This window comes from Psilocybe cubensis, chromosome 2 (genome assembly GCF_017499595.1).
Source record: "Psilocybe cubensis strain MGC-MH-2018 chromosome 2, whole genome shotgun sequence".
NCBI lineage: Eukaryota > Fungi > Basidiomycota > Agaricomycetes > Agaricales > Agrocybaceae > Psilocybe > Psilocybe cubensis.
The window spans coordinates 1,486,137-1,501,021 of record NC_063000.1 but is presented as its reverse complement, the minus strand read 5'-3'; the positions used below and the strand labels follow the sequence as shown (position 1 = coordinate 1,501,021).

Here is a 14,885-nt window from a genome sequence, read left to right as displayed (position 1 = left end):
TCTAGCTTTCAAAAAGAACCTATCGGCGGGCCACGGCTCTCCTGGAGGGAATAGCATGCAACTACCAGCGAGGGATGCTAGAACTTCTGTCAAACGGCGCTATCTGATGCACGTTGGATTTAGGAGAACATTCACCTTCGGAGCGACCCTGACATATCACAAACCAAAGCATTGACGACGTCTCAGGTGTATGGGAACGGGAAGCAGTCTTGATGGCAGAGACTTCGCTGCTTGTTTTGACAGTGGCGCCGGCTTGAGTGGGTGCCGCTGTAATCTGTTTTGGCCGTCCCTCAATGTTCATTAGTCTTGTCGCAAATATTAATCAATCCAGCATTTGGACTCTTAAGGATTCACAATTACTATTTTTGAAAGCCAACAGTAATTTTACTCAGAGCCTTGGTAGCTTCTGCATAGTTCCGTGGGAAGGCAGCACGGGCAAACACCTTTTCAAGAGTCGAGAAACATCTAGACTCGGCGGTCTCTTTACTCTGAAAAAATCTATTCGGATATGAGTAGCCTTAGCTGGGTAGATGCACTGAGCACGCAATGCATGCACTCAATGTGACGGAGAAGCACAAGGAGATGCCGACTAATCATGTACTTGCACCGACGATGGTCGGCTCTCTTATTATTCGATACTCTTCAGAGAATAATTCTAGTTCTTGTATGATAATGTGTCTGACGACTTGGAACTAAGCTTAGTATATCGTAAACGTTATATTCAAATGAAGGATGACTTCGGAGGTTATACTAGGGACTGTCCCATTGGAGATTCTTACTGACTTATTTGTTCTACGCTTCATCCGACTCGGAGTCTGGTCCCTACCAAGCTTGATATGAATTACTTGGAGACATTGTCGTAAGTCACTTCCTTCGGCTCGGCCGTATTTTAATTCCTTGCACACTTTTTTCTTACGTTTTCATTAGCCTTGCGCTTTTTGGCGTCAGAGCTTCATTTCGACAATACTTTGTCCCAGAAGCGACCTTGCGCTCTAAGTTGCCGCATTATTCCGGTCATCGATCAATGCGTAAAAACGTACATATACATACATGATCCATTAATTTATAGTACTCAATTTTGTCTATCCATTACATCTGTCGCGGCATCTATTTTTAGTACGGAGCTTTTAGCGTTTGGGCGGACACGAAACAATTCGCAATTCGAGAAAAAAAAAAAACTAGCGCTTGATCACCAAGGTAGATTTATAATGATGTGTGTTTTATACAAAAGAAGGTTATTTTTTTCCCGGCGGGCGCTCGAAGCTCGCGTCATGTGCGCAAGGAAGGGCTACAGTGAACAGGAAAGGGTCCTTTTGCTTGACCAATGCTTGAGCCCCTCGCTGAGTCTTAGATTAGCTGTGAGCGCGCAGTCAGTCAGTGACTTCTAGAAATCTTGAAGGTAACTATAGGAGCTTTCCTTTTAATATCTCAGAAGTTGAGTAGCCCTCAATATGCTCCATGGCACTTGCGCAAAGACTCGCGAAATGCCAGCCTAGTTGAACGCTTAGAGGCTCCGAGCGAACTGGACCTGAGAACCTTGCCGACAAGCTGACAATATTCAATGTAGACGCTATATAGAGCGCCCGTTCCATTTCGTGATATATGATTGGAGTAGGACAACTATGAGACTTGGCTGTCATGTTCTTCTGCCCAATGTGCCATTTAGAGGTTTATCTGTTCACCAGTATTTCTGTCGCGGTTCTCAGTTGTAGTCTCTCCCAGACAGAACGCGATACGAAGTCAGTTAGTGACTTCTCGAAGCCATGAAGGTTACCATAACAGCTTCGTTCTAACATCGCAGAAGTTCAATAGCGCTCAATATGCTCCATTGCACTTGCACCATGGAACTTGCACAATGACTCGCAAAATGCCAGTCTAGTTGAATGCTTCGAGCCTCCAAGCGAACTGGATCTGACAACCACTTCGACAAGCTGACGCTGTTTAATGTAGGGGCTATGTAGAGCGCCTACCCAATTTTGTGGTAGTATATGATCGAAGTAGGACAACTATGAGACTTGGCTGTCATCGCACACGGAAAATAGAATGATACTTACACGAACAAATCTGTTCATCAGTATCATTTGTCGCGGTTCTAAGTTGAGCGAGCGCTCAGCGACTCGAACTGCGGCCGCGGACACGCAACGCGTGTAAATTATCGTGGGAAAACGATCAAAATCGGTAACTCGGCCCGCCCGCTATCAACGAAAGAAAAAAAGTTGGCAAAATTGCTTCCGTCGTCTACCGTGATCGCTCCTCCCGCTATTTGGTTTGCGTCTTCACGTTCACGTTCACAGTTTCTCATTTTTATCTATCTTCAATTACATTTACCAGAGAGCTTTGCTTATACAACGCAATAAAAAAATGCCTTCACCCGAGATGCAAGCGTTCTTCTCGTGGTTCCAGTCGAATGACGGGTATATCGACACGGCTGCGATGGACGTTATGGACTTCCCAGCGTCAGAAGGCGGACGCGGCGCGATCGCGCTCGTCGACATCCCCGTACGTACTGCTCTAAACATCTACCTCTAATAATGTCTAACACCTAATTAACTTTTCCACCAGGAAAACCACACCGTGTTCTCGATCCCGCGTAAGCTGCTGCTCACACCGCGCACGAGCGCACTGCCTGCCAAGATGGGCGAGCGCGCGTGGAAGAAGACGTTCGAGCTGCATCGCGGCTGGGCAGGCCTCATCCTATGCATGATGTGGGAGGCGGCACAAGGCGCACAGTCGAAATGGTGTTCTTACTTTGGTACGGGGCTTTCTTCAATTTTGCTTTTGCTTTTGTTTTGTTTGAGAAGGGTTGCTGATTATTGCACGCGCACCAATTTTTTTTTAAAAAAAAATGTTTTTAGAGATGATGCCTACGACGTTTGATACGCCTATGTTCTGGAGTGAAGACGAGCTGGCGGAGCTTAAGGGAACATCGGTGGTAGGTCCGTTTTCGCACTTACCCTCTCCTCTCCTCGCCCTCTCCCCTCCCCTTCCCTCCTCAAAACCATGCTAATCCGTACCTACGACACACAGACAAATTAGGAAAAGACGACGCCGAAAAAACCTACGCTGAAAAAGTGCTCCCCGCGATCCAGGTGCGTACCACTGGGTTTATTAACATAACTAATTACACATCATTTGTCTTATTTCACCATACAGAGCCGTCCGGATCTGTTTGCGCAAGAGGACATTCCGACGCTGTACTCGCTCGACGTGTTTCATATGATGGGCACGCGTATCCAGTCGCGCAGCTTCACGGTTGAGAAGGATGAGAGCGAGCTTGCTGATGCGGGACAGGACCAGGATGTGGGTAACGCGAGCATGGGCAGTGCGATGGACGTTGATGAGCCGGAAGCGACTGGCCACGAGCATGAAGATGGTGCCGTGGATGAACACAACGAGGACGATGACGAGGGAGAGGATGAAGATGGAGATGAAGCTGACGAAGATGATAATACTGAAATTGCCATGGTCCCGCTTGCTGATATCCTCAACGCGCGATATAAGTCTGAAAATGTGCGTTTTTGCGCTTTTTGTTCGTGTTGAATGTGGTTAGTTAGAGGTACCAACGCGTTCTTATATACACAGGTCCGCCTGTTCTACGAACCTGAGTGCTTGAAGATGGTTTCGACGCGAGTGATAAAAGCCGGAGAACAAATCGTGCGTCTTTACTTTTCTTTTTTTTAAAAATATTTTTTCTTGTTCGCCTGATTTTTACTTTTTATGAACACAGTGGAACACGTACGGCGACCCACCAAACGCGGAGCTCCTGCGAGCTTATGGACACGTCGACTGGCTTCCCCTGCCTTTCACATCTAAAAGCGAAAGCGGAAATGCGCAAGAGCAGGAGTACGGCAACCCCGGGGACGTGCTCGAGATCCGCGCGGACCTCGTCGTGCAGTGTGTGCTGGACGAGCTGAACGCCAACGCCAATGTGGGCGGAGGGAACAGTCCAATGACGATGGACGACATGGAGCCGCGGATCGACTGGTGGATGGAGGACGTAGGCGAAGAGTAAGCCCTATCACATCCAAAAAAAGACACATAACTAACTTGTTTCTTTCTTGTTATTCCAGTGTATTCGTGCTGGAACATCCCCTAGCGGACACCGACGCCTCTCAGAGCAGCACGGCCGATCCAAAACAGCGCCTCGTACAAACACTCACCCCCTCCCTCCTCGCATTCATCCGCCTGCTCAGCCTACCCGCCGCCGACTTTGCGCGCGCGCAGCAAAAGGACAAAATGCCCAAGCCAGGCGCGGACGCGCGGGCGCTGCGCGTCGCGCGCGCCGTGCTCGTGCGCAGAGCTGGGATGTATGTGGGTGGCGGGGTGCTGGAGGATAAGGCGGCGCTTGGTGCGTTGGATGCTGTGCCGGTGTCGGTGGGGGATGTGGGGAAGAGGAGGAGGAGACATGCGATTATGGTGCGGTTGGGCGAGAAGCGCGTGTTGGAGGCGCTTTTGGGTGTTGTGGATGAGGCGGCTGGGTGGGTTGAGAAAGAGGAGGGCGCCGGGGCCAAGGACGAGAAGAAGAATAAGCGCAAGGCGGCAAAGGACGAGGACGCAGAAGGCGGGCGGAAGAAGAGGCGGTAAATTATATGTCCAACAAAGACAGAACAGCTCCAGCAAAATAATGTGCATTGCAATATACAAAAAAAATTCCATCCGTCCGCGTTGTACATACACACATACATACCGTATATAAAAGACATAAAAAACAACATACACAAGAGAGCAGCAAAGGATATTTAGATATAATTTCATCTATCTTCATCAGCAAGTCTATCGGCCTACTTCTTCCCGGTCGCGGTGTGGTCGTCGAACGGGTTCTCGGCATACTCAAGACCGTCATCGTCATCGTCGTCTAGGAGACTTCGTTGTTGTTGTGAGCCAGAGCCGGACCCGGCCGCTGGTTGCGCGTTGGGTTCGCGAATGAGAGATACGGGGCGTTTGGGCATGAGACCGAGTTTTCCTGGGAAATGATTAGTTTGGGATAAGAAGGATTAGGGGAGAAAGGAGCGCACCTCCGTCGATGGGTGCGCCTTGGGAGGTTGCCGGGGGAGGAGGGACGGCGTTGGTGGTCAGTTGGGGTTGAGCCTGGGGCTGGAGCTGTTGTGAGGGTGGGGGAGAGGATGATGGTGGTGATGTAGATGTTGCGGGAGTCGGCATCGCTACAGGGAAGATCAGCATCAGGTTGAAAGGAAACAGCGATGGTACTTGCAAACATCGTAACCCTGGACGGCGCGATCGGAGCTGGGGTCAAAGTAGGGAGCTTGTTGTTGCGGGGTCTGCGTGTGGGCCTGGGAATGAGGGTGGTAAGTCTGGTAGGGCTGAGAAGCTGAGGGCGCAGGTTGTGTGTTGGCGGGTCTGCCAGTCTCGAGCTCCTGGAGCTTTGCTTTGACCTTTGAAAAGATGTTGCCGAAAGTCTTTTTGCCGGCTGAGTGAGGTTATCAGTAGGAGATAAGATAAATGGGGAGAGATAGACGGACTCTCTGCGATCTTGGTGAATTGTTCTTGGAGCTCGCTCGGTCTGTCTTGGCCTTCCTGATGCTGCGGAGAGGCAGCGCTACGGGAAGAGGAGCGACGGATGGCGGGGGGACGCTGTTGCTGCTGCTGGGCAAGCCAATGCTGAGTCTCCTGCTGCTGCTCCTGCATGACGAGCTGGCGGGCGAACTGCTCGTCGAGCTCTGTCTGGGACTGGATAAGATGAGATGAGTGAGTGTGATTTTGGAAAGGGCTTGGGACATACGAGGGGCTGAGGAGGGGGCTGCTGAGGCGCCTCGCTCTTGAACTCTGGGTCGGTCATGCCGAGGAGGATGTCGACTGCTCTGTCCTGGTTGCCAGATGCAGACTCGAGGACTGACTGGCTGGGAGAGAGTGAGGGTGGGGGATGGGTGATGAGGAAAAGACATACAGGATGAGATCGTCGTAGTCGGGGAACATGGCGCGGAGGGCGACGACGCGGGGGTCGACGACGGTGTCCCTGGGCGGGGAGGGCGGCTGGGTTGGTGGAGAGGCCATTGTTACGGGGGCAGCTTCAGGGAGGGCATTCAAAGTCATGATGATGGTAGGGTTACAAGAGAGTCTCGTGAGTGTGACGCTTCGTGACTTTGGCGCGTCTTGTTCTCGACGGCCATGGCGCTGCCTGAAATGGACAAACAGCTGCGCATCCTCGTCGAGAGCGCCATCGAGGAGGCCCAGTTTGACCATGCAATTGCCATTTTCGATACTTGTCGCTCTCCCCACCACAGACCATCTCCGTATGTTTTTTTCTTTTTCTGCGCCACTCCCACTAACAGACTCCCCAGCATCCTCCTTCTCCACACACTCTACATCTCCCTCCACCACAATGCCCGTCCCTCCCGCATCGACGACCCCACTCAGCCCGTCCACGACCCTGCAGAGCTCCTGCGCCAGTCGCCCCGCAAGATGATGAGGCACCACAAATCAGACATCGTCCTCCATCCATCCGCCGTCCGCGCTGCTCACCGTCTCCTCCGTGCCTTTGTCCGCACAAACCCTGCCGCTGCCTTTGCACCAGCTCTGCCCTTTTACCCCGAGTCAAAGGTCCCCCAGCTCGCTTCCTTTGAGTACATCGACAGTCCCATTCATCCCCAGGCCATCGCTCTCAAGAACGCACGCTCCGTCTGGGATGTTCTCCGCTCAGATTGGATAGTCAAGACCTACAGGGCAAGTCTCGCCGCAGAGCAAAAGGCCATGGCAAAGCAGCGCAGGTCCTCCACCATCGCCAGGGAATCCTCCTTCGCAGGCTCATTCACAGACTGGACCGTCGAGGACGACAGTCTCGTAGTCGGCGACAACGCGTGGCACACCCTCGAATGGTTCGTCGACCTCTTCGAGGCAGATGCAGAGCAGTCTCCCGAGCGTGAGTATCGCGTCTTTCTTCCCTCTCCTTTGTACTCAGATTATTTCCAGCCAAGCACTCTTCTCTGCTGCTCAGGCAGCTACCCCCACCCACCATTGGCAGCCACAAGCGCTGGGACGCATCAGAGCCTCTCAAAATCATCTTTTTCGCATTCAAACAATCCGATTTACGCCGTCAACGCACGGGCCTGCGTCTCTTCAACCTTGTGTGTTCTTGCTTTTCTCTTCCCATATCTTTGTAAACTAATTTCTATTTTCAGCTCCTGGAGCTCACCCAATCCGGTCATCTCGATCTTATCCCCTTTGCGTCTACTGTGCTCTCCCAAATCTCCCTCGCCGCCTCTGCCTCTCCATCGCACACCCATCGCTCGATACTCACTGACCTCCTCACCCGCCTCTCCTCCACCTCGCCCGCAGCCATCTCCTTCAAACTCGTCCTCTGCAAAAAGATCCTCGCCCTCCTCGAGCCCGAGCCCGAATATGACACCCGCATGCTGCCCATCGACGCGCCCCCGCCCATGTCAGGCGGGTCAGCGACAACAACAAGTGCAGATGTGACTGCGACGCCAGGGAGGGGGAGTGTTAATAGTATGACCTTCCCACCGGGGTCGCCTGTGGCCACCAGACCGAGAATCAGGCCGCGCCCTAAACCCGCGGCGCGTATCGCTGCTGCTGCTGTTGCCGCCGCTGAGAACGGTCTCACAACGCCAGAGAAAAAAAAAGAAAACGACAAGGTTGTGCCTAATGGTACCGGAGCTATGGGCCCGCCACCGGTTGTCGCACCACAGACGCCCAAGCGGGCTGCGCCACCAGCTCCTGCGACACCAGTGCTTGCACCAACACCTGCACCAGCATCAGCGCCGGCAGCACCAACACCAGCACCACCGCTGCCGCAGATGCGCATACAGCTCCCGCCGCTAATGGAGATCGCCCATCTCATCCAGCTGAATCCTCCCGCGCCCAAGCCTGCTGCTGCTGTCCCGAGCACACCGCGGCGCACCACAGAAAACCCTGTAGACCGCCAGACGCGACGCACCTCGGGACGATTAGCGGCGGGTCCAACCACACCCACGCGCGGGTCGCGGGCAAACGGTAGGACCACAACTCCAACCTCCAAAACCACCGCCAGGGTCAATGTCAAAGCCAAAACTATGGCCAAGGGTAAAGCCAGAGCCAAAGCGCAGGTCAAAGCAAAGGGCAAAGGAAAAGCCAAAGCGACGCACGAAGAAGAAGAAGAAGACACCGAGCGAGAGGACGAAGACTCCGTACCGCGCGGGAGCGCAGAGCCGCATGTGGCGGCGCATACGCCGTGGACGACGCCCCGCGCGCTGTTGTTGCGTATCCGGTTTGAGCTGGTGCGTGCGTGGATTGGGGCGCGGGCGGTGAGGGAGTGTGATGTGCGGGCTTTGGCGGGGGCGGGTGGTATGGGTGCGGATGTGAATGGGAATGGGGAGGATGGGGTAGGGAAGCGCGAGGAGAAGGAGCGAGAGGATGCGGATGTGAAGAGGATCATTGATGAGGTGTTCGGTCCACCGAAAGTATCAGTGAAGCAGGGTGAGGCGATGGATGTAGAGGATGGAACTTCGAACTCGAAAGTGAATTTGGACCCGGACCCGGACGCAGAGCTGGACGAGCAGGATAGACGGGATAAAACGTTTTATTGGGAGGTGTTGGGTATGCTCTTGCGCGCTGCTGCCGGGTCGGGGCGTTAACGCCCTATCGAGACGAGCTGCGCTGTATCGGTTCGAGGCGCAGCTCCGGGGTACATCAAGCATAATGCTTGAAGCTTGAAATTTGAAAGCGCGTGCTAAGGTGTTTCTTTAAACCAGACGAGACAAACCCCAACTCGAAAAAACGATCAATTGGCAAATTCTCACTGCCGCCATCCTCAAGAAGAGTTAAACGTTAAACGTTAAATACCAACCATCGGGAAAAGATTTCGACGAGACACTCACTACTCCAACTATCGTCTTTACGGAGTTCTTTTTTCTTTTTTCTTGGTGGTTCAGCAAGGGGCGATAGGCGCTATCTCGCTGTGTTTTATCATGGGTGCGAACTCTGGACTTCGGATTGGGTTGGGTTGGATTGGATTGGAGTCGGCTGCGGTGGAATTCCCAGAGAGGAACCCGGGAGAACGGAGGGCTTTGTGCTGAGTGGCGTATACCTCTTGCAGGCGAGTTCTCTTTGGGTAGGGTGTTATTGACAACCTTGATTTTCGGTGTGGTTGGGTCGTGTATGATATGATATGATACGACGCGATGTGGTGCGATGGGAAGCCGTACGATGCGATATGATACGCTGCTTTATACTAGTTGTCACCTTACATTTCTACTTATTCGTCTTATATTATGGTATATTGTATTATTGCTATATAGATTAGAGTGGTCTTGCTAGTTTCTATTTTTTGTGCGCGTTGTTACATACATACTTACAAACTACATTGTGTACTTTGGAAATGGCGGCATCTTGATGAATTATTTTTTGTTTTTTTTTTTGGATCGACGGTGGTGCGTCGCGCGATGAGCCCCTGAGAAATATGAATGGGACGCGTCGCGTCATTTAACGCGCTCGAATAAATATATCCATAAAACTAATACACCAAATATACAACCTAAAATACACACACAAATACTTACAATACATCATCTCCCACCCAACCCATCCCCACCATCGCGAACAAAAGCACTGGACCCCGAAGCCTTCATAACCCGGACATTACCCGCCCTCGCAATCGCCTCCTCCGTCTCCCTGCTCATCCTGCTCTCGACAATCTGCAGATCGCCAAGCGGCTTGTGCACCTGCGTGCGCCAGATGAGGAACGCGATGATCGTGAAGTACGCCGTGCGCTGCTCGCCCTCGAAGTTGGTCCGTGTGAGCCGCAGCGAGCGCAGGGAGGGGAAGAGTGTGTGGTCGGGCAGTGAGGCTGTTTGCAGGTGGGGGAGGAGGTAGAGGGGGGAGCGCTCGAGGAGGTTGAGTGTGCGTACGGATGTGAAGGAGTGTAGGATGTCGAGCGAGGGGAAGGGTGGGCCGAGGTTGGTCAGCGCGCTGCCGTTGCCCGCTGCATTGTTATCGTTAGCGGCAGCCATAAACTCCTCGTCTATCCATAGATCGAGGGTGGTAGTCGTCGCATACGTCGGCTCGTACAGCGAAAGGAGGCTGTTGAAAAAATGCAGCGTGTCGTCCGAGGTGTCGAACGAGAGCACGAGCCACAGCAGCGGATCGCAGGTGCTCGCCGCATGCTCCGCGATCACGTCCGCCTCTGTCATATCCCAAATATGGCCCACGCGCCTCGAGTTCCCGAAATGGATGCGGTCCCCGCTGAGGATCTTCGCCTGCAGATAGCGCTCCGGCGTGTCGTCCGGCCAGAAGGACAGCTGGGTGCTGAGGAACGAGAGCAGTCGGCCGGCGTCTGCGCTTGTGCTTGATTTGTCGTGGCTGAAGCGGAGTCTGATCCCGCACGATGTGGGGATGGAGAGGTGGTGTAGGAAGGCGGTGCCGTCGTGGAATTTGGCGCCGACTGTTAGGAAGAGCAGGTTCGGAAGGGTAATGTCCGGCATTGCCTCGTTGTCCGTTGGATGGGAGATGGCGTTGTTGAGTGTGAGATATTTCAGAGAAGGAATGTGCTGTAAAATTGAAAGCCATCCGCCTGGAGTGGGAGCGACTTTGAGCGGGTGGTCGAGCTTGCGCATGAGGCCGATGAAAGGGGAGAGAATATCCATGACAGATAATTCTGTCAAGTTGCATAGCATAGGCGATGTAAAATCGACGAGACATCTTTGCAGATGGAACCTCCTCAACTTCGGCGCACAATCTGCAAAGAGAGGTCCTGGATAAAGACAGTCCGGAAAGGGGCAGGAGGTGATGATATTCAGGTATTCCAGTTCCGGTGCGGGGTATTGTAGAAATTCCTTGCAGATAAATTCCCAAGGAGCGAAGGTGATCTCCAAGCTGAGCGTGCGCAGCGTCGATGCATGGTCGAATATATGTTTAAGGATCGTCTTTCCTCGCGCATCCCGTAGACGCACAAGCTCGAAAACCGAGTCCTGGCCGACGTCTATAAGCGAGTGTTTGGACCGCGAGAGCAGCTCAGCAATCCATTGAGGTGAATGCCGTCGGTAGTCGATAATACGGCTCCATAGTGGGGGATATGAAAGTGCGACGGTGTACCATCGTTTACACACGAGAAGGGTCGTGATCGTAGTCCTGTAAGGATCGTGAACGAGCGAAGTTTTGTCTTCTTTCAGCTCCTTGAAAGTATTGTGCAGAAATATCAGCTCGAGTAGCTCATCTGGGAGCCGTGCAATCGGGGAGGTATCGTATAAGACATGGTTTGTAGACACGTCAAGTTCCATATGCAACTGCTCCATGGCATCAATAAGTTCTGAGGAAACAACTTGTGTGAAGGAGCCATTTGGACAAAGCAAAATTCAACGCACTCACATAGACTGACCACCTATGAAGAATTCTAGATCTGTAAAGAAGAGGGAAGATCGAGTCTACGTACGCGTTGATATACTTCACGAAGCAGCATTGGCCGTTTAGCGTCAACGTTTACAGCCTCGCTGAGGCTGGTCCAGGATGAGCGCATATTCCCACGCATGTCTTGGCCGCAGTACTGTAGTCATGTCAAGGCGACTACGTACGGCCCGTCGTTACTATCTCCTCCTCCTTTGCTGGATATTTTCTGTATGCGGATCAACTGCGCCTGTGCCAATTATTGGAATCAGTGAATCAGAGTCCTGCTGCGAGGTGCCGATGCTTCATGATTAAACAGAGGCAGTGATTCCAAGCTGATCCTAGCTACGCGTAGTCAAACGAACGTGTAGATGCAGCAGTAGAGAAAAAGTATTCCGATCTAGGAGACGGTTATTATGTTACGTCGTCGCCGCCTGAGAAGCTTAGTATTTCTCCATGGTGGAGTAGTAGGATAATATAATTATCTTATCATCTTGGATGTCGTTTCATGACTTGAGTTCTCCCAAACAAAAGCTCCAGGGAATTTATATAACAGAGTAATTTGGCGTTTAAAAACATATTATCTTGAATATTCAAAAAAACCTCGATAGTAGAAGCAAAGTCGACGAGGCGAGCAAACTGTGTAAGCCCCTAAACGCGTATTTTGAGCATGTCAGGTGACCCAATAATTCGATACTTGTTTCTTCAACCTAAAAGTGCGTTTTGCACTCTTTTTGACCATGCCACTATAAGAATCTTCATTTTTTTCTGGTATTATCAGGGATAAATTTATCCGCGAAGTTATATCAACCAGGTGTAAAGGACTTACTCAAACTTCTTTTCCATTCGTTGGTGGACCCCCGGACCCTGTGCGACTCGGAGAATTCCATTTTACGCCTTTTATACTCAAGAAACATCGTGAAAACTAGTCTATCTCAAAATGAAATCTACTTCAAGAGACGATCTTCTAAGGCCAAGAGTTTTGCACTGGAAGATATTTTGGATTACCGTTAACTTCGATTCTATCTCTTCGGTGGGCGCTCAGCATCATTACGAACAAGTTGAAGGACTTCTGCAAGATCTCCTCTGAAAAGCTCGTGATCATCGCCTTGCAAACATCTTTATCTGCGTATGGAATAACCAAGGGAAGAGCCATAAGTCCTGCATCTTGCTTGCTCTCTGTCACACACGTTATTATTGAACTCCGCAAGAATTTGCGCAATTATGTATATATATGTCCATGAGTCTTCTTGTGCCTTCTAGTGAACAAATGGAGAGACAACAGCCTGCGCCGCCGCAGCGACGCCAGGCGCAGCTTTGAAGTCACCTGTTGAGCCCACCATGATCAAGCCAACTAGAAGCAACAAACTAAGCAATATGATAGGTGAAGGCAACAGAGTTTGACGCACCAATTAGCCCGAAAAGTCCCAAAATACTGCCAAAGACTTCCACAATCAGAATTTTGACGAACAAATCAGGGTCTGCTGCATCTGCAAGGGCAGCCGTCGCTCCAGTGATGCCTACGCAGATACCGCATAACATATTGCAAGCCCCAACAGTCAGACCGCCCCAGAAAATGGCAAATCCAGTGAAGTAATTTTCAGGAGTGAAGAGCAGCTCGGATGGGATAGCCGTCAATTTGGCAGAGTACACAATACCAATGATCTATAGAAATAAGTCAGTGGTAGATAATACAGGAAGTAGTAACGTACGACTCCGTAAATGGCGACAACTTCGCAGAAGATAATGCTAATAGAGCAACGACACATTAGTTCGACGTTACTTGGTCAAAGAAAAATATGACGCGCCTGATCAGATTTTTGGTTGTAATTCGAGGTGCTCGTACACCTCCACCCAGTAGTGATGACCCTGTAATAAAGATTCCCCTGAGTTGCAACAAAATGATGTCAATATACTGTCACTAAGCCGCACTAAAAAGCGGAAACGTACCATCCGGCACCAAGAACACTCATGCCAATGCAAAGGCCAATGCCTGTTGTCGCCCATGCGTATGGGCTAGATTCTTCGAGGAAACGACCGACATTGAATGCTTCTCCAGAGCCTAGTAGTCAAGTTGTTTCAAAGAATCCATTGGTTTCGGGTTGAAGAGATGATATATACAGCAGTAGGTTGGGAATGACCATATGACGGAATTGGATCAGCAACACATTTCAACGCATATAGTCGAACGACAAGACCTGTGAATAGCAAATAGAGTGCTATAAAAATGATTATGAAGGTAGGCAATCCATACGAGTAATATGAGGAATAATAGCCCATGGTGGGTCAGAAGAGAGGAGGGCGGTTGTTTGGTTCCTCGTGATGCCGCAGCGTCACTGCTTTAGCCGCCGCCATCAGTCGCGTTAACTTCTACATTTCGGACATGTATCATTTGTTGAAGGGTTTACATGAACACCTCACAAGGTCAGATTCCGTCGTCTCGTTCCACAATATAACTGATGTTTGAACAGGAAAGAAGAATTCTCTGTGATTATCATTGGCCTGGACGGGGCAGGCAAAACAGTGTGTTCCTCTCAACCAATTAATGTCTATTTCAGACCGAAAGGCGACATTGCAGACATTCCTAGAGAAAATAAAGACCTTGTACAATGAAGTTCCTGGACTATCGCCTGACAAAATTGGACCCACTGTTGGCCAGAACAGTATGTATATTGTTTAGCTTTGCATTCGACGGTGATAGAGGCACACTACCCTATGTTCTAGCTGGAACCATCGTCCTGCCCTCTACTATTCTACAATTCTGGGACTTGGGTGGACAGCGTGGAATACGCAATATCTGGCATCGATACTATGGTGACTGTCATGCCGTCGTCTATGTAATCGACGCAGAAGATCGTGAACGTCTAAGTGAGGGCTGGGAGGTATTCGGTAGGTATTGCAATCCAATATAACCTTGCAACTTATTTAATTGTGATAAATCTACCAGATAGCGTATTGTCTAATCCTCAGATTCTGGGTCTTCCGCTCCTTCTCGTGGCCAACAAGCAGGATTCCCCACAGAGCCTATCCGTTGATGAAATTCGGCACGACTATGAAGACTGGCATCAACGCAAGCTGGAAAGTGCTCGTCGCACACGCTACGGTGAGGCCGATCACAATAGCAGTGATGCTATGCGCAGAGAGCGTATAGCCAGTCTCGATGTAATGGGCGTGTCGGCCCTAGAAGGGTATGTTCTTTTCTAGCTTTGCTTGCTCACAAATGGAGAGAAATCGGGATCTAATATTCCTCGGATCTCTCGCTGGTTCTTTCCATCCATTCTCTAGCGTTGAGATATAATCCATCGTCACATTAATGGATTCTTTCCCATCTGTTTCAACTCAACATGCTGGCTAACCTCTGCTTATTGTGATTGTAGCACAGGCATCAGAGCCGCCGTCGATTGGCTTTTTATCCGGGTACAGAACAGCCGCAGGTGAATTTTTTAATTTCCAGTATCGTTTACGCTTCCATTCTGATCTATATTGTTTCCCTCTCAGAGACGTGAAAAGTACATCATAGCGGAGCGGAAACCTAGACCCCTGTTGGATGTATA

General features: G+C 50.8%; 6 protein-coding genes across 6 annotated transcripts; 3 read left to right on the top strand and 3 right to left on the bottom strand.

Moving 5' to 3' along the window:
• Positions 1-2,361: 2,361 nt before the first annotated feature.
• JR316_0001980 (Ribosomal lysine N-methyltransferase 4) lies at positions 2,362-4,584 on the top strand (the record flags this gene model as incomplete). The annotated part of the gene is made up of 8 exons (XM_047887776.1): positions 2,362-2,499; positions 2,563-2,752; positions 2,856-2,936; positions 3,028-3,089; positions 3,154-3,510; positions 3,583-3,654; positions 3,728-4,008; positions 4,071-4,584. The coding sequence occupies 8 exons, from the start codon at positions 2,362-2,364 to the stop codon at positions 4,582-4,584; spliced, it is 1,695 nt and encodes a 564-aa protein (XP_047752699.1).
• Positions 4,585-4,781: 197 nt separating this feature from the next.
• Positions 4,782-6,051, bottom strand: JR316_0001979 (uncharacterized protein; the record flags this gene model as incomplete). Its single annotated transcript, XM_047887775.1, has 6 exons — positions 4,782-4,963; positions 5,016-5,162; positions 5,225-5,428; positions 5,481-5,688; positions 5,741-5,858; positions 5,906-6,051. 6 exons carry the CDS (start codon positions 6,049-6,051, stop codon positions 4,782-4,784), a joined length of 1,005 nt encoding a protein of 334 aa, XP_047752698.1.
• A 75-nt stretch (positions 6,052-6,126) lies between these two features.
• Positions 6,127-8,588, top strand: JR316_0001978 (uncharacterized protein; the record flags this gene model as incomplete). Its single annotated transcript, XM_047887774.1, has 4 exons — positions 6,127-6,251; positions 6,300-6,888; positions 6,933-7,082; positions 7,137-8,588. 4 exons carry the CDS (start codon positions 6,127-6,129, stop codon positions 8,586-8,588), a joined length of 2,316 nt encoding a protein of 771 aa, XP_047752697.1.
• A 930-nt stretch (positions 8,589-9,518) lies between these two features.
• JR316_0001977 (uncharacterized protein) lies at positions 9,519-11,501 on the bottom strand (the record flags this gene model as incomplete). Its single annotated transcript, XM_047887773.1, has 3 exons — positions 9,519-11,257; positions 11,327-11,347; positions 11,432-11,501. 3 exons carry the CDS (start codon positions 11,499-11,501, stop codon positions 9,519-9,521), a joined length of 1,830 nt encoding a protein of 609 aa, XP_047752696.1.
• A 1,089-nt stretch (positions 11,502-12,590) lies between these two features.
• On the bottom strand, positions 12,591-13,611 carry JR316_0001976 (V-type proton ATPase subunit c''; the record flags this gene model as incomplete). Its single annotated transcript, XM_047887772.1, has 6 exons — positions 12,591-12,685; positions 12,741-12,996; positions 13,044-13,080; positions 13,140-13,217; positions 13,282-13,393; positions 13,500-13,611. The coding sequence occupies 6 exons, from the start codon at positions 13,609-13,611 to the stop codon at positions 12,591-12,593; spliced, it is 690 nt and encodes a 229-aa protein (XP_047752695.1).
• A 103-nt stretch (positions 13,612-13,714) lies between these two features.
• On the top strand, positions 13,715-14,851 carry JR316_0001975 (ADP-ribosylation factor-like protein 3; the record flags this gene model as incomplete). Its single annotated transcript, XM_047887771.1, has 7 exons — positions 13,715-13,755; positions 13,803-13,854; positions 13,910-13,994; positions 14,056-14,220; positions 14,279-14,519; positions 14,709-14,765; positions 14,830-14,851. 7 exons carry the CDS (start codon positions 13,715-13,717, stop codon positions 14,849-14,851), a joined length of 663 nt encoding a protein of 220 aa, XP_047752694.1.
• Between the last annotated feature and the right edge of the window lie 34 nt (positions 14,852-14,885).